Source organism: Corvus cornix, chromosome 18 (genome assembly GCF_000738735.6).
Source record: "Corvus cornix cornix isolate S_Up_H32 chromosome 18, ASM73873v5, whole genome shotgun sequence".
Classification (NCBI taxonomy): domain Eukaryota; kingdom Metazoa; phylum Chordata; class Aves; order Passeriformes; family Corvidae; genus Corvus; species Corvus cornix.
In genome coordinates this window covers 9,589,036-9,603,518 of record NC_046347.1, presented here as the reverse complement: position 1 = coordinate 9,603,518, position 14,483 = coordinate 9,589,036, and the positions used below count along the sequence as shown (strand labels likewise).

Sequence of the window (14,483 nt, the reverse complement as noted above, 5' to 3'; positions counted from 1 at the left end):
CTTCCCTTAAAACGAGGGCACCCACAAAAGGATGGTTACATATTAACTCTTTGTGTTTATTTCCATCCCAGTAAACAGAAGATAAAAGCTTCCTTGTGTCGCTGCTAATAAAGGCTGAAGCAACCATCACATGTTTCATTTAGTGCATAATGCAGGAATTCAGATGGCAATTTCTGCTCCACACAGGCTCCTCTCTGGTTGTTTCTGCAGAGCTTCTCCTGTTGGGACTGATGGTGTTGGGAAAAACAGTACTCTCAACATCTGTGTAGGATGGGGGTATTTGGAATGCAAAATTGGGTTGAATAATAGAACTCTCACTCCAAGGCTCATGTTTATCACTCGAGCGTGGACATTTCTGTGTACCAAAGACTCCTGATAGTTATAGCAAGACAATTTTAAGGCAAACTGATCTGTTTTGGAGTTACATTGTATTGTCATGTGCCTCCAGTGATGTACCAACCTCATGCCAGTTTACATAGATGATGATCTGGCCTGAAACTTCAGGCTTCAGGGCCCAGTTTGATCTGATTCCTGTTGTCTCCCAATTACCAGATAACCAAAAGCAGCAGAGACAGTGCTCAGTGCCAGCACTGCAGGAAGGCTGAAATGATGAATCTTGTGCTTACTTGTGACAAGGGGGTTATAAATCATATTTTTGGGTGGCATAAAGCCTTGTTTCGGAGCTGCAAGTTTGGGTCATCAAGTCAGAACTCAACAGGTATTGGCTGAGGTTCTGATCACTGCAGTTCTCCTAATTTAGCAGATTTTAACTGCAGGAGCATCTGAAGTGCAACCAAAATAACATTTGTGTAATGATTGTTCCACAGTTTGGTGTTTCTAATCTAAGTATCCTCCTCCCCTGCTGACTCACAGCGTGTGAGGGGGAGTGAGGGACATTTGAAGCTCTGAGAGAAGCTGGGTTATGTCAAGCTCTTACTGCTGGGATCTCCAATAGTTTGTTTGGGTTTTTTTTATGAAATTTCTCTGTTTGTATTTGAAACAAAAATTTTAGCCACAACATTGAACAATTGGGAACATGCTATTCTTCTCAGAAAGAAAAGGCTATGAATGTCCTACTCAGAGTATTTACCAAATACACATTGCTGAAGGGCAAAGTACCACTGCTAAACCAACAGAAAAAGATTGACTTAATTTTCTGTATTTACATCTGATTATTTTTCCATTTGTCACAGCCTGCTTCTTCCTCCTTTCTTTCACAAGTAGCTTTTCCCTTAAAGGCACACTGCTGTAATGAACTTTATTGCTTCTGTCTTAAATCCTTCCTTAGATCTGCCCGATATTTGGATTATATCCTTTTCTGTGTTTAAAATACCGGGAATGGATGGCAGCAAGTTGGGGCATTTTGGTGTTGCTCACACGCAGTTCCTCTGGCGCGCAGCAGGGGACGCAACGCGCTCTGCCTTAAACGGGAAATTCCAACGTTTCTGTACTACTAAAAAACAAGGAAAAAAAGTTACATTACCTGCACGTTCATTTTCCCATCGATTATTGTGAGCGAAAACTTTAGTGCTCCTAAAATTGAGACTTAAAACTGCATGTGAAAGGGACAGGGGAATGAATATTTACATATTTCACATAAGCGCAGAGTAACTGCCAATGTTGTGATTCTTCTTGAAAACTTATTCTCTGCAATAAGAAACATCTGAAAGTATGTTAAAAATAACTGTGTATGTTCCAGAACTGGAGAAGTCCAGAGGAGCACACTGAGTTAATCATGAGACTGGAGCCCCTCTGCTCTCAGCCAGGCTGGGATAGCGGGGGGTGTTCACTTGGAGAGGAGAAAGCTTCAGGGAGACCTCAGAGCCCCTTCCAGGGCCTAAAGGGGCTCCAGGAGCTGGAGAGGGACTTGGGACAAGGGCTTGGAGGGACAGAACAAGGGGGAAAGCCCTTAAGCTGAAGGAGGGCAGGATTAGATGGGATATTGGGAAGAAATTGTTCCTTGTGAGCATGGTGAGGCTCTGGTACAGGTAGCCCAGAGAAGCTGTGGCCTGTCTCCCAGGAAGTGTACAAGGCCAGGCTGGACAGGGCTTGGAGCAGCCTGGGATAGTGAAAGGTGTCCATGCCCATGGCAGGGGTGGATGAGATGATCCTTAAGGTCCCTTCCAACTCAAACCATTCTGGTTCTATGAAGATGTGACTTTTATTGTATGGATTCACCTTGGCACAGCATGAGCAAACCGACCTAGTTCTTGCTGTGTTTGTGATTGTGTGCAGTTATATACATCAGCTGATTTTCCATCAAATCCAGCCCACTCCTTTCACATGTGAGCTATTTAATATTACAGCTCCTGCAAACCGAATAATGAAGCAGAATTTTGTTTCATCAGAGACCACATAAGCACAGAGCAGAGTGGTGGTCTCTACCCCAAATACTGTCATATGCTAAAGAAAGACATGGCAGCTGCAAGCAGAGAAAGCAGGGCAGGAACACTCTGAGGTGGTATCAGCCAGTGTGATGTGAGCCAGATCAGTATCCCAGCAGTCTGATTGTTACCTGGGGTTGTGCTAACACAGCCTAAAGGGACAATATGCAGGAGGATGTGAACAAACTACCTTTGCAGAAGTGGTGCTGCCCCGGCTAAAATACGAAGGGCAGCAAAGCAGAGACTAAGAGTGAAGGTTTGAAAAGGCAGGAATTAAATGATGGAGACTGGCATTGCTGGCTGATCAGAGGGGTTTCTGCAAGGAATGGGAGAAAGGAACAGGATAAGCCAGCAAAGGCCTTAAAAGTGAAGGTAAAAATGAAGAAGAAGGAGGAAAAAATAGAGGAAAATAAAACTGATGATGAAAAGCAATCTGTGCAGCACCATTCTTCATTGACACCATGATGAACTGGAGCTGTCAGGACAATAGGAAAAGACACAATAATCGGGACACGAGATAATAAGGTAAGCAAAGGCTTTCAGACGGGAATTGGTCTCTCCTGGAGTTGTTACACAGGAAGTTTTCAAGAACCAGGCAGACTGAAGGTCAGTGAGGTCACAGTTCCCAGCTAATGAGGCAGACCTTCTGTCCTCCCTCTAACCTGTTGTTCTGCTTCTCTAGTTGGTGCTGTCATCTTCCTGATGTTATAGGATGTGTCACTCTGGTCCTGCCACAGACTTGCTGGGGGTCTGTCCTGCTGGACAGTGAGGGCTGGGTCTGCACTACCTTCTGTTCTCAAGATTTTATGGCTTTTCTTCAATCACAAAATGCACCATACAGCCAGGTAAAGATGCTGAAGTTTCTCAAATCAACAGGAATGTGTTGACTGGGGACACTGAGAAAGAATGTTAAGGAGAGGTCTGAGTGCAGCCATTCTTGTGTGCCAGCCCCTGCTTGCTGCAGATTCAGATTTCTCTGGCATGAAAGCTGGCTTTGGGGCAGCAATGGGACCAGCAATCTCATCCTTTACCTGCAAGGATCAGATATTCAGATTACAGCACCCTTCCCACTCTTTCTTTTGTTCCACCTGTTGGTCACCGCGTTGTCATGTTCAGCCAGCCAGAAACCCGGATCCACTTGCACGATATTATTTTCCAGTGAAATTTTATATAAATATATATATGTGTGTATAAATTTATTTATATTTCTTTATTGCCTGGTCTAGTGGAAGGTGTCCCTGCCCATGGCAGGGGGCTGGGACAGGATGATCTTTAAGGTCCCTTCCAACCCGAACCATTCAATGATTCTGTGTCATTGGAGGTAAACATGCAGTAACAGATACTGACCTGACAGAATGTCTCAGTCACAGAAAAAGTAAACAGTGACTATCTAATTCTTAAAAATATTAATTTCAATCAGTAGCAAATTTTAGGGGAAAATTGCATTCCTAGTTACTACTGATGTTCCTGAATTTTTTTCTGAAGTTAGCAAAATAATATGATTATAGTCCTGGATCTTAAATCACTTTAAGCACCCACTGTGGATATTAAAATCCCCATTCCTGTGTGAATCTGAGATGGCAGAGGGCTGGTACTAACAAGTTTTCCAGGTGACAGAGGCCTGTATTCTCCTGCAGAGGCATGAAGGTGTTCCAGTTTTCACATACATTAAACTCACAGTGTACAAAACCAGAGAGCATTTTACAGCTCCTTCCTCCTCTCCGCCTTCTCATTTCCTGCACAGAAAACCCGGAGAATCTCTCTCACAGTTCTACTGTGACCCAAATATTGTGAAACAGTCTGTTCCTCTGATAAATTTATCTAAACGCTGTCTAAAAAAATCCCATGTTAAATTTCTTCCTCGGGAATGTAGAATTATGAAGCCTCAGGGGCAAATTATTCTCTGTGAGAGTTTGAATCTGCAGGGAGCAGATCTGCAAGGGACAACTTTTCAGATGTCAATGTCGAGACACAGCATGGAGGCACAGACTTTCCCTCCTTTTTTTTGGTTGGTCCCACCTTTTTGCCTTCCCCTCCGTGCATTCAAGGGAGAAGCCATCAGAGAGAAAGCCTCAGAGTCAGGGTGCTCTCCATGCTCAAGCCAAACTGCTTCTTTTCTCCCATCAAGCTTTCAACAAAGCTTTCAAGATTCTCTTAATCATTATTCTTTCACTTTCTATTATGCTGAATTCCACAAATTTCTGTGACAGCAGAGTCTAACCTTTTTTTTTTATTATTTTAGATATCTGTGTGTGTGTGTATTGCCTGCAGTTGTCATCTTGTTTACAAGCTGGAGAGAGGTCAGAGCTGGTCAGGATCTGCTGCAGGTTCTCCAAGGAGCACTCTCTGCTGCAGGAAAGCACTTTACACTCAGTACATCAAACTGCCCTTAGCATTTTCCCACCCTGTGATCCAACAGAGAATCCTGGCCAGGCCTCACCCTGGCGTGACCCCGGCCCTGCCAATGGAGGATTTCTCCCAACCCGCCAGCCTCCCCTGGCACAGTGCCGCGGCGCTATCAGAGAGCCCAGCTTCCACCAGATTTATTTCCTGCCACTCTGTGGTTTTCCCAAGTGACAGATAAGAGGATCAGCCACGGAGAAGCCATTTGGGATATTCATCCATGTTAAAACCTCCACTGAACAGGGTGGGTATGTGTCTGGGATCGATGCCCTGTTGGAGACTTCCATTTGTGTCACCCAGTAAATCGACAGCCCCAGTCCAGAGAGATGCTGGGATCTGTATTAACCACGGATATCAGCTGGGAAATTCTCTCTGGGCACAAGTCCAGAGTGTTCCGGATGATTAAATCTACCTTCTTTGTGACTCAGTTCCTGTACAGCGCAATCAAAAAGTGGATACTGATCTCCCTTATGGTCTTGCCCAAAACCTTCCCACGCCAGTCCAAGTCTTGTCATTGGTTTTATTGGAGGCTTTTTAAATGGGATTTTAGCAATGTTTTAATATGTGATTTGAATCAGTTTATGTACAATTAACAGAATTACAAGATCAGGATTTTTTTCCCCAGATCTTTATTAATCAGCACTAATAGTTGGCTAAGGTTTTTTTAATATATTTTTATAATACATTATATATATTATAAAATATAACACATATTATATATGTTATATAATATACCATATAATAGAAAATATATTTATTTATTCATTTAATTTGTATATATTTCCATTTTTTTAAATATGTTTATATATATGCTTGTATTCTTAGCAAGTTACTCCAAAGGGGGGATTCCTCACTTTACTGTTGACTGACAAGTCTGAAAAATCTAAAAATGCAGTCTCAGAACTGAAAGTTCCACGAAATGTTGGATCCGGAGGGAAGACCATTGACTTTTATGAGCTGGTATTTAAGAGTGCTCTTGAATATTTAAACACAAGTGGATGAGTTTAGAGCTAATGCCACAGGTTTGTCTCAAGCAAGGAATTTTTCTAGAAATGCTGTACTGCTGTAGAAGCTTCTCCACCTCTGGGGTGAGGCTGTGTGTGATGCTCGTGGCACCACATTATTCTGTGTCTGGATCCTGTTAACAGATTTGTGCTGTACCACAGGGATGCTTCTTTTGTGGTGGGGACCATTAGGAAGATCTCAATAAACTAATTTCCCTCTGTGACAGCCTCTAATCTGCAGCAATAAATCCAGGGAAGCTTTCCTAAGAGGAAGCAGATTTTGGAAGGGCCGGTATCAATAACTGGAATCAGATTTTCTGAAGGGCTCAAATCCTATTTGGACAACGAAATGAAGGCCATGCTTTTAAAAGTGCTCACTTTATTAAAGGACATTTTTGGTGTGTTGGTTTCTTCGGAAGATGCAGTTCTATCTTGTGGTTTCCAGAATGCTTTGACAATCTGCAAATCTTTGACTCAGCTGCTTTGACAATCTCCACATGTGTGTGTATCTCTAAAAGTTCTGATTTTGGTTGTGTAATCTGCACCATAAGCAAGCCAGGCTCTTCTTGGAGTTTGGCATTTATTTTGTAATCTTCTGTAAAAATAAGAAAAATAAATATCAGAGGTCATTTTTCCTTTATTCATTGCACACAGAGATTTTTTTCGTTGCCCAGGAAGACAGAATGATGCTGCCAGCATTTTGGCAACAGGAATGAAATAAAATTGCAATCGTTCCAGCATTGACTGATATCAGTGACATTCTCATAAATTCAAGTTTGGAAAGGAGAAGATGTCCAGATGTTTTGGAAAGAACAGATCATGAGCACTTTACAAAGTGAAAAATATTTATTACAGAAATTGAAAATGCACAGAAAACACAAGTATGTTCAGTGCATATTTTGTTGCTTTTTTGATTATTATTTCCAGGGGAAAAAAAATCTCATTTTTTCTCCCTCATGTCATCTAATTATGTGGTCATTAATGAGAAGGGCATTTTTTTCCCCATGGCTATAGTCAAGTTGAATAATATTACTCCTCTGTACAGGTTGGCTTAACCACTGTTCAAAACCTTTTTAAACCAAGCTGCCCAGCTCTTGTCTCTCAGGCACGACACACCCGGAATAAAATCCAGTGGCACTTTCATTTGGAATGCCCTGGGTTGTTCTTCTTTTCTCTTAGCAGCATTGTAGGTGAGATGTTTGACTTTTAAAATTACATTTTCTGGAAGAAAACTACTTTAAATGCAATTCATGTTGAAACCTGTAAATAATAATTTTATTTACATCCAGGTAGGAATTCTGGAGCTACTGAGGTCACAGTAGCTTGTGAACCTGAATGGCAGCATGAGACTGACTTCAGGCAACCTTAAGGAGATGTTCCCTTGTTATGATATGTATTAGGCTGCTAATCTTTCCAGTCTTTAATCCACAATACTGTATTAAAAGACCAAAAATAGTCTCCACTGTCGTTAAAGGACTGTTTCTGCTTTTTTTTTTTTAAATGTAAGTTCTAGTGGGGAGTTGAATGAATGTTCAGTGCTGACAAACAGAATCCTTCTTCACCTGCATTCTCTGTGGCACAGAGGTTTTCCACACTTCATTTTTCAGTTACCACCACTCTGGGCTTTGGAAATGTTTTTTTGAAATTAATGTTAGCTTGTTTTGTGCGTCAGTGTTGTCACTTCTCAGTCCCTCTAAATTAAACAAATGTTTTAAAGCTGTGTTTGTCCAGCCAAACTCTTGTCATTTCAATTATTAGTGTTTCCAGGAGTGTAAACACTTGTGCAGAGCACAGACGGACGTGGTATAATTGGAAATCTTACCATTGGAAATGTCATTCTGCTTTCCCTGTGTCAACTTGTCATCATATAATGGTGGCACAGGAAAAGAAGTGAATGTCCTGGATATTCCAGCTGATACAATTTTGGTTTTCTCTCACATTTGTTCTCTGGAATAAACAAAATGCAACATGAAAGTTACTATTTCCTGTGTCTCTGATAAATGTTATTGAGCTGTCAGAAATAATGAGTTGAGGTATGATATACATAATAACTATTTACAATTCATCTTCACAAGGCAAAATTCTACTCTTGCAAAATAATCATCCCTTTCAATTGAAGATTTGTGGGAATATGGTAAATAAAATAGCCCACACCTTTCTGCTCACATTGAAATAGTGGGAAATTTCACTTTTACTTCAGTGCCGGTGAAGACAAAACACAGCCTCAAGCAGGAGAAGTTCAGGAGGGATATCAGGAAAAAATTCTTCATGGAAAGGGTGGTTAGGAATTGGAGGGGGCTGCAAAGGGTGGTGGTGGAGTCCCCATGCCTGGAGGTGTCCAAGGATTGCCTGTACATGGCACTCAGTGCTCTGAGCAGGTGACAGGTGAGGATCAGCCACAGGTTGGACCTGATGGTCTTGGAGGGCTTTTCCAACCTCAGTGACTCTGGGATTTCCTGATCCTGTGTTAACCGCCATTAAGAAGCGATGTTGTCCTGCTCTATCATGAGCTCTCTGCTGCTTCACAGACTGATATTCCAGAGCTGATGTTTCCCAGCAATGGAGCAGTACAAAGCAGTACAAAACTCTTCGTAGCAGTTTAACATCAGAAAAGCCCTTTGGAGATTCCAACAGTGTCAGGAGAAGGTTTCAGGACAGTGACATATTCTGCTTGTCAAGGCCTCACCTCTCGATGTACCTACAGAGGGACTTGACCTGCAAACTTAAACACTCCAGGTACAACATACACTTTAATGCAAAAACACTGGGGGAAAAATAGGCTTTTCAGGGTAATTTTTGTCAGCTGGCAATGATACAGTAAATGGGTTTGGTTTTTTTTTAAATTAAAGAAGAAAAGGAAGGCCCTAGACATGGTGATGGGGGTGGTGGCTCAGGCGGGGCCCATCGAACCCACCCAGTGCTTTGTCTCTAACAGTGACCGCGGGCGCTCACCTGAGGAGAAGTGAGGAAAGCAAGCAGGATACTTCCTTCAAAGACTCTCTCACTTTCTGAGCATTTTCCATTCAGGGAACTTTCTGAGCCAGCTGTGCTCTGTGTTTGGCCTGTGACATCCAAGTTCTGTCTGTCCCAGGCCAGCCCACTGCACCCCCAGGCCCACCCCAGCTCATACCCTCCACCAGCGCTGGTCCTGTGTGTTTGGTTCTTCTCGGCAAGGAATTCCAGGGGTCATCTGGCCCTGGCCAAACCCACCTACTTTGTTCCTTACAAACCTGTGCCCCATGTTTCTCTAAATGAATCACAAAGGCTTGCTTGTTTAGCTGGTACAAGAGCAGTTTGTTTTTTCCACATGGTTTGAGCGCTTTGTTTGTATTTCAAAGTCTCAGTCTTTCTGCCTTTTTTGTGTGTACAGTCAAAGACTGAAAGTTTGCCTACACAAGAGAATTGTTCTGACACACTCAAAGGAGTGTGAATTCCTTTTTGGAAGAGATATTCAAAATTTTTCTGGAGCAATTGCTGGTGGAAAGGACAAAATCATCAAAACAACAATGACAGCAAATACTCCAACTGAGGCAGAAATTTTTGTTTCTGCAGTCTGGAAAGCGACAAAATCCAGGAAACGTCCCAAAGGACCCGATCACTTTTCAGTGTGTAACGGCATCAGGCTCTGATTCAGCTCCATAACTAGGAGATATTTTACCATGCTCCCCATACTCCTGAGATACGAGAAAATAAAGCAATGGGTTGTCACTCAGTATTCTGATGAGAACACTGATATAAAAAAAAACTACTTTACATTCAATGTTCTGTATATGATCAGCCATTTATTTCCAGTTCTATGGAGAGCTGCTGGGAGGATAATGAACAAGCTTTCTGCATGAGGAATCGGTTTTGCATGACTTTCAAGGAAACTCAAGTTGAAATAATGTCATCATTTATCTGTCACAATGGGAAGGAGGATTTTCCAGATTAGGACGTATCGATGGACTGCAATTTCATCCCTGGGAAATCATTAATTATTATAATATACCATTTTTCTTTTCCACATAATTTTTTCAGGAAACCTATTTATGCTCCCACATCCTACCTTTTTCTATTTTTGGGAAACGTTTAAGGTATATTGTTGCCAAGGCGGGGGAAGAACAATAAACAGGCTTTTCTTTGTGAATGGATTTGTAGTAGGATCTGGAAAACCACAAGACTGGTCAAACCTTAAGAAAGGGAACTTCAACACTGAACTCGATGGGTGATTTCAGACAAAGAGAGAAACCAAGTTTATATTGCATGGAAAAAATAAATTAGGAAAACCTGGCTTCTTAGGTTACACTGTGAAGTCCATGAAATAGTGGAAACTGGTAACTGGTTTTGACCTAATTATGGCAAGTAATTATCCCCCAATAGTTGCTGGTAGAGATGTCTCATGAGCTAGCTCTGTGGAAATTCCTTTGGAAGATGAGATTGGGTGAAGCAAATAAGTTTTAGGCAGCTGTGTGGCAATGATTAAATCATCCTTCCAAAAAGGGCTTTGGAAAACAGGCACTTGTCCTCCTGACTCTCTAGAGAGGGAAGCGGTTGTGATTTGCTTTGAAATGTGAGGAGGAATTAGCTTGTGAACTTCCTTATAGGCGTCCAGCAGGAAGTGATTCCTGTTCGTTGAGCATTTCTCAGAAGCAGGAAATAATAAAACAGTTGCAATTGCCAAAGCAGTTGATGAAGGTGTTCTCCTTAGCTCTCTTTGAATGGATCCAAGGCAGAACAGAGACACATGCATGTTTTCTTTAGGAAAGAGACCTTTTTTAAACTGCTTTTTTATTAAAAAGTGATGCAGGCAGTTGTTTGCTGTTCCAGCAGATGAGTAAAAACAAAGACATTTCATGAGAAACCTGTTCCAAAATGAACCCAGATGCACTTACAGACCAAGGGTGGTATTGATGAAAATAAAGAAAGGACTTAAGAAGTTGTGCTTGTTACAGCAATAAACAAATTCTTTAGAGAAAAAAACCTCCTAAGTCATCCAATGGGAACTTCTATCAGGGACACTCTCTAGGATATTATCCAAATAGTCACACAGCAGTAAATTTGCTATGAGAAGACCCTGTAAATGGCAATTTGGAGTCAGGAGTTCTGAAGCTGCTGGCCAGGAGATTGGAAAAGCTGGTGCTCTGATTCAATAACCATGTATATGCCTGAACACAAACAGTGAAAATGCTGACTCCTCGTCCAGATGGCCTAAACCAGACACAAATTGCAAACACTTCCCTCGGCAGAAGAGCAAGTCATGGGCTGCTGGGGGAATGTGTGCACTCAGGAAGAGGTGGCAGACGTCTTTCTTCCTGTTACTGCAGAGGAGGGATGAGTTCCTGTATCACCCATAGGACCTGAGTGCAGAGTAGGAAAAATGAGCATTCAGGCAATTAAAAACCTCCCAACAAGGGAGGTGTTACAACAGCACATCCCAAAGGTGTCTGGGACTGGAACACACCATTCCCCTATGGTATCACTGTAAGAGTGTCCTGGGCATGGTGACAAAGCCTGATATTGAAGGTAAATATAATAAAAGCACTGCATAAGTGCTGTGTATCCAACCTACGGCAGTAAAAGCAGTTGTATGTTAAATACAGTTGTGCTATAAGGGTTTACCCGGTTGTCTGGGCACACATAATAGAGCTTTTCTTTGCCTAGGGTATCTAGTCACAATGTACAAATAGGTTTGATGTTAAATAGTTGCTCTACAGAGAGAGTAAAACAATCCTAATGCGATCCTGTAGTGTAGTGAGTGGTGTCATTTGGCTCTTCCCTGGGGCCTGACATGAGCCTGGGGCACTCGCCAGTGTTTCAGTGAATGAAGCTGGTTCAGAGTCACTGGCAGGAAAGAAACTGGAATCCAAAATGACTCAGCAGGTCTGTGAGATTTTAAGGAACAGCAAAATATGCAGATTGCCCCAAACCTGATGTAATTCGAGTTGTGTCCATTTCAGATTCTCCAGTTCTGGTGGCTCTGTTTGTGATACAGCACAAAAGGAATGGAAATAAACATGTTTCACGCTTCTTGACAGAACCCTTAATGAGAGTACAAAATGTTTCTTGGTGCTCCTCATGTTTTGGCATAAGTTGATTAAGGCAAGAAAAATCTATTCCCTTAAAGAAAAAGAAGAGATTTGAAACATGTGCAGAATAGGTGGGGACCAAATTAAAAATCTTTATATTTCACTGGATTTCAAATCAAATTTGGAAGTAGTTGCTCACAAAATAAAATCCATGAAGCAAGGGCATATGGCAACAATTTCTAGGGCATCTGGTGTGATTCTCTAAGTTTAGAGAAAAGCAAGGCTATCCGTGTCATTGGTTATTTGGTGAAATGCCACGGACATTCCAGTTCTGCCAGGTTGCACCCAGAAACTGAGATTACTCTTTAAATTAAGAGTAAAATAGCATGTAGCAAGTTATTTCTGTTCTGTGCTAAGTGTCCATGTGCACTTTTCCCATCAGCAAATAAGACTTAATTCGAGTTAATTAGCTGGCTTTCATTCTTGAGAGATGAAACATATTACACATGCTTACACAGACAGACAAGTGCGTAGATATGTTGGGGTAGAACTTTCAATATGCGCTTATTTCCCATATGTGTAAATTTGTAACCACAGGAATAACATTTATTAAAAACAATATGATTAATCCTGTGTTTCTGTATTTAATGTATATATTGAGGTTTTATATTAGCATAGTCATTATTTATGTGCTATTTTTCTGAGTGTATTAATATGAGAGGATGCCATGGGCAGATGTTTCTGTATCCAGGGACTTGGGAACATTTTGTGTGTTATGTGAGTAAATGAAGATGAACAGGTCTATTATTTTATGGAATACTTGATGGCATTGATGACATAAAACCAAGGTAAAAGTCTGTTGTGTATGTGCTGAATGCCCTAATTAGTGAAAGAGACTTGGTGAATGTCTCCTACACTTTTTGTTGAGGATATTTGTATTGAAATAAGAAATATTTAAGGATGTTTACATTGATACGTAAAGATACATGGCACAGTACAGGGGACAGGACATCCTCTGATACTGTGTGATGCACGGTTCAGTGTGGCCTCTGCCAGCGCTCACACATCTGTGGCTGCGTTTGTGAGTGGCAGGAAGGGGAAAGGTGTGTGGAGGAGAGCACATGGCTGCACTGTGTTTGTTGTGGTGGAGGAATAACGATTCTCGGGGTAGCTGCAGGAAGCGCGTGTGGCAAAGGCCGCCGAGAGCAGCGGGGTGCAGGTTCCCCGTGCTCTGTGACACGGTGGTGGCTATGCCTTGGGCACGGTGTGGCAGCTGTGCTCATGCGGGTGAAGGGAGGCAGTGATGGAAGCAGGGATGGAGGTCACCGTCCTGTTGCTGCCGGACCGGGGTGCCGGGACCTGGCGGAGAGGGAAGGTGTGGGTTTCCATGGCTGACACTGGAGAAACACTGTCTGTGATCTGCCCGGGGTGTGTGTGAGTGCGTGGAGGGAGGCAGCTGCCGTGTGTGAGGGAGAGAGAGAAGGGGCTGCTGAGTCTGCGTGTGCATGGAGAGAGCTGGGGGGGGGAGTGAGAGGAGCCGGTCTGTGTGCAGGGGGTGTGAGGGGAACCTCTGTGTGTGTGAAAGTGAGAGGGGGGCCTTCTTTGTGTGTGTATGTGCGAGGGGATCTTCTGTCTGTGTGTGATAAGGGAACCTCTGCGTGTGAGTGTGTGTGGGAGAGAGAGAGAGAGAGAGAGAGAGAAAGTGATAGGGGAGATTCTGTGTGTGTGTGTTTTAAGGGAACCTCTGAGCGTGTGCGTGAGAGTTGAGGGAAGCTTTTGTGTGTGTGTGTGTGTGTGTGTGTGTGTGAGGGAAGCCTGTGTAGGTGAATGTGAGAGAGATGGGGAACCGGTGTGTGCGTGAGTGGAACCGGTGCGTTTTGGGGGGAGCTGGTATGCGTGAGTGAGAGAAGCGGGGTGTGCGGGGAGATCTGGTGTGTGTGAGAGCAGCCGGTGTGCGTGTAAGAGAGCTCCCCGGTGCGGGAGCTGACGAGGGCCAGCAGGTGCTGCCGCCCTCCTCGTTCCCCCCCGGCGCTCCCCGGCGGGGGCGGCACCGCGCCCGCCCCGCCCCGGCCGGGGGCTCGCTCGCTCAGCCGCGGGCGGAGCAGCCGGCGAGAGGGCTTGGGATCCTCCTCCGCTCCGACGTCAGGCTGGGAGCGGGAGGCAGCGCCCAGCGCCGCCGTTGCCAGAGGCTCGGCGGCCGCCGGACGGGGCGGACGTCGGGGCGGCGACTCCCGGAGCGGCGGGGGGTGGGGAGGAGGCGCTATGGCCGACGTGTTCCCGGGCTCCGAGCCCGGCGCCGACCCGGAGGCGGCGCGGCGCTTCGCTCGCAAGGGCGCCCTGAGGCAGAAGAACGTGCACGAGGTGAAGGAGCACAAATTCATCGCGCGCTTCTTCAAGCAGCCCACCTTCTGCAGCCATTGCACCGACTTCATCTGGTGAGACCCCCCCTCGCGCCCGCCGCCGCCCGGGCCCGCTCTGCCGTGGGGGATTCCCCACCCCGGGCAGCCCCGGCGCTGTGCCCGGCTCCGGTGAGCCGCCCTGCCCTCCCTTCTCTTCCCTGCCCACCCGCCGCGCCCCCGGGCAGACGGTTCCCGGTGCCGCCGCTCCCCCCGGGGCCGGGCAGGTGACCCCGGTGTGGGTGACCCCCCTTGTCCCCTCGCTGCCCTGGCGCTGTCGCATCCCTCTCC

The 14,483-nt window shown here is 44.4% G+C and overlaps 1 protein-coding gene across 3 annotated transcripts in view; it reads left to right on the top strand.

Annotated features, from left to right (window-relative positions):
- Positions 1-13,989: 13,989 nt before the first annotated feature.
- Positions 13,990-14,483, top strand: part of PRKCA (protein kinase C alpha) — a 153,704-nt gene continuing 153,210 nt past the window's right edge. For 2 of the 3 annotated variants that reach the window (XM_039562626.1, XM_039562625.1), the window contains exon 1: positions 13,992-14,231. In XM_039562626.1, the coding sequence (XP_039418560.1) occupies positions 14,059-14,231 (173 nt within the window). In that variant the 5' untranslated portion in view covers positions 13,992-14,058. Of the gene's footprint in view, positions 14,232-14,483 lie in introns of all 3 variants that reach the window. The other variant, XM_039562627.1, reaches the window with a different exon arrangement.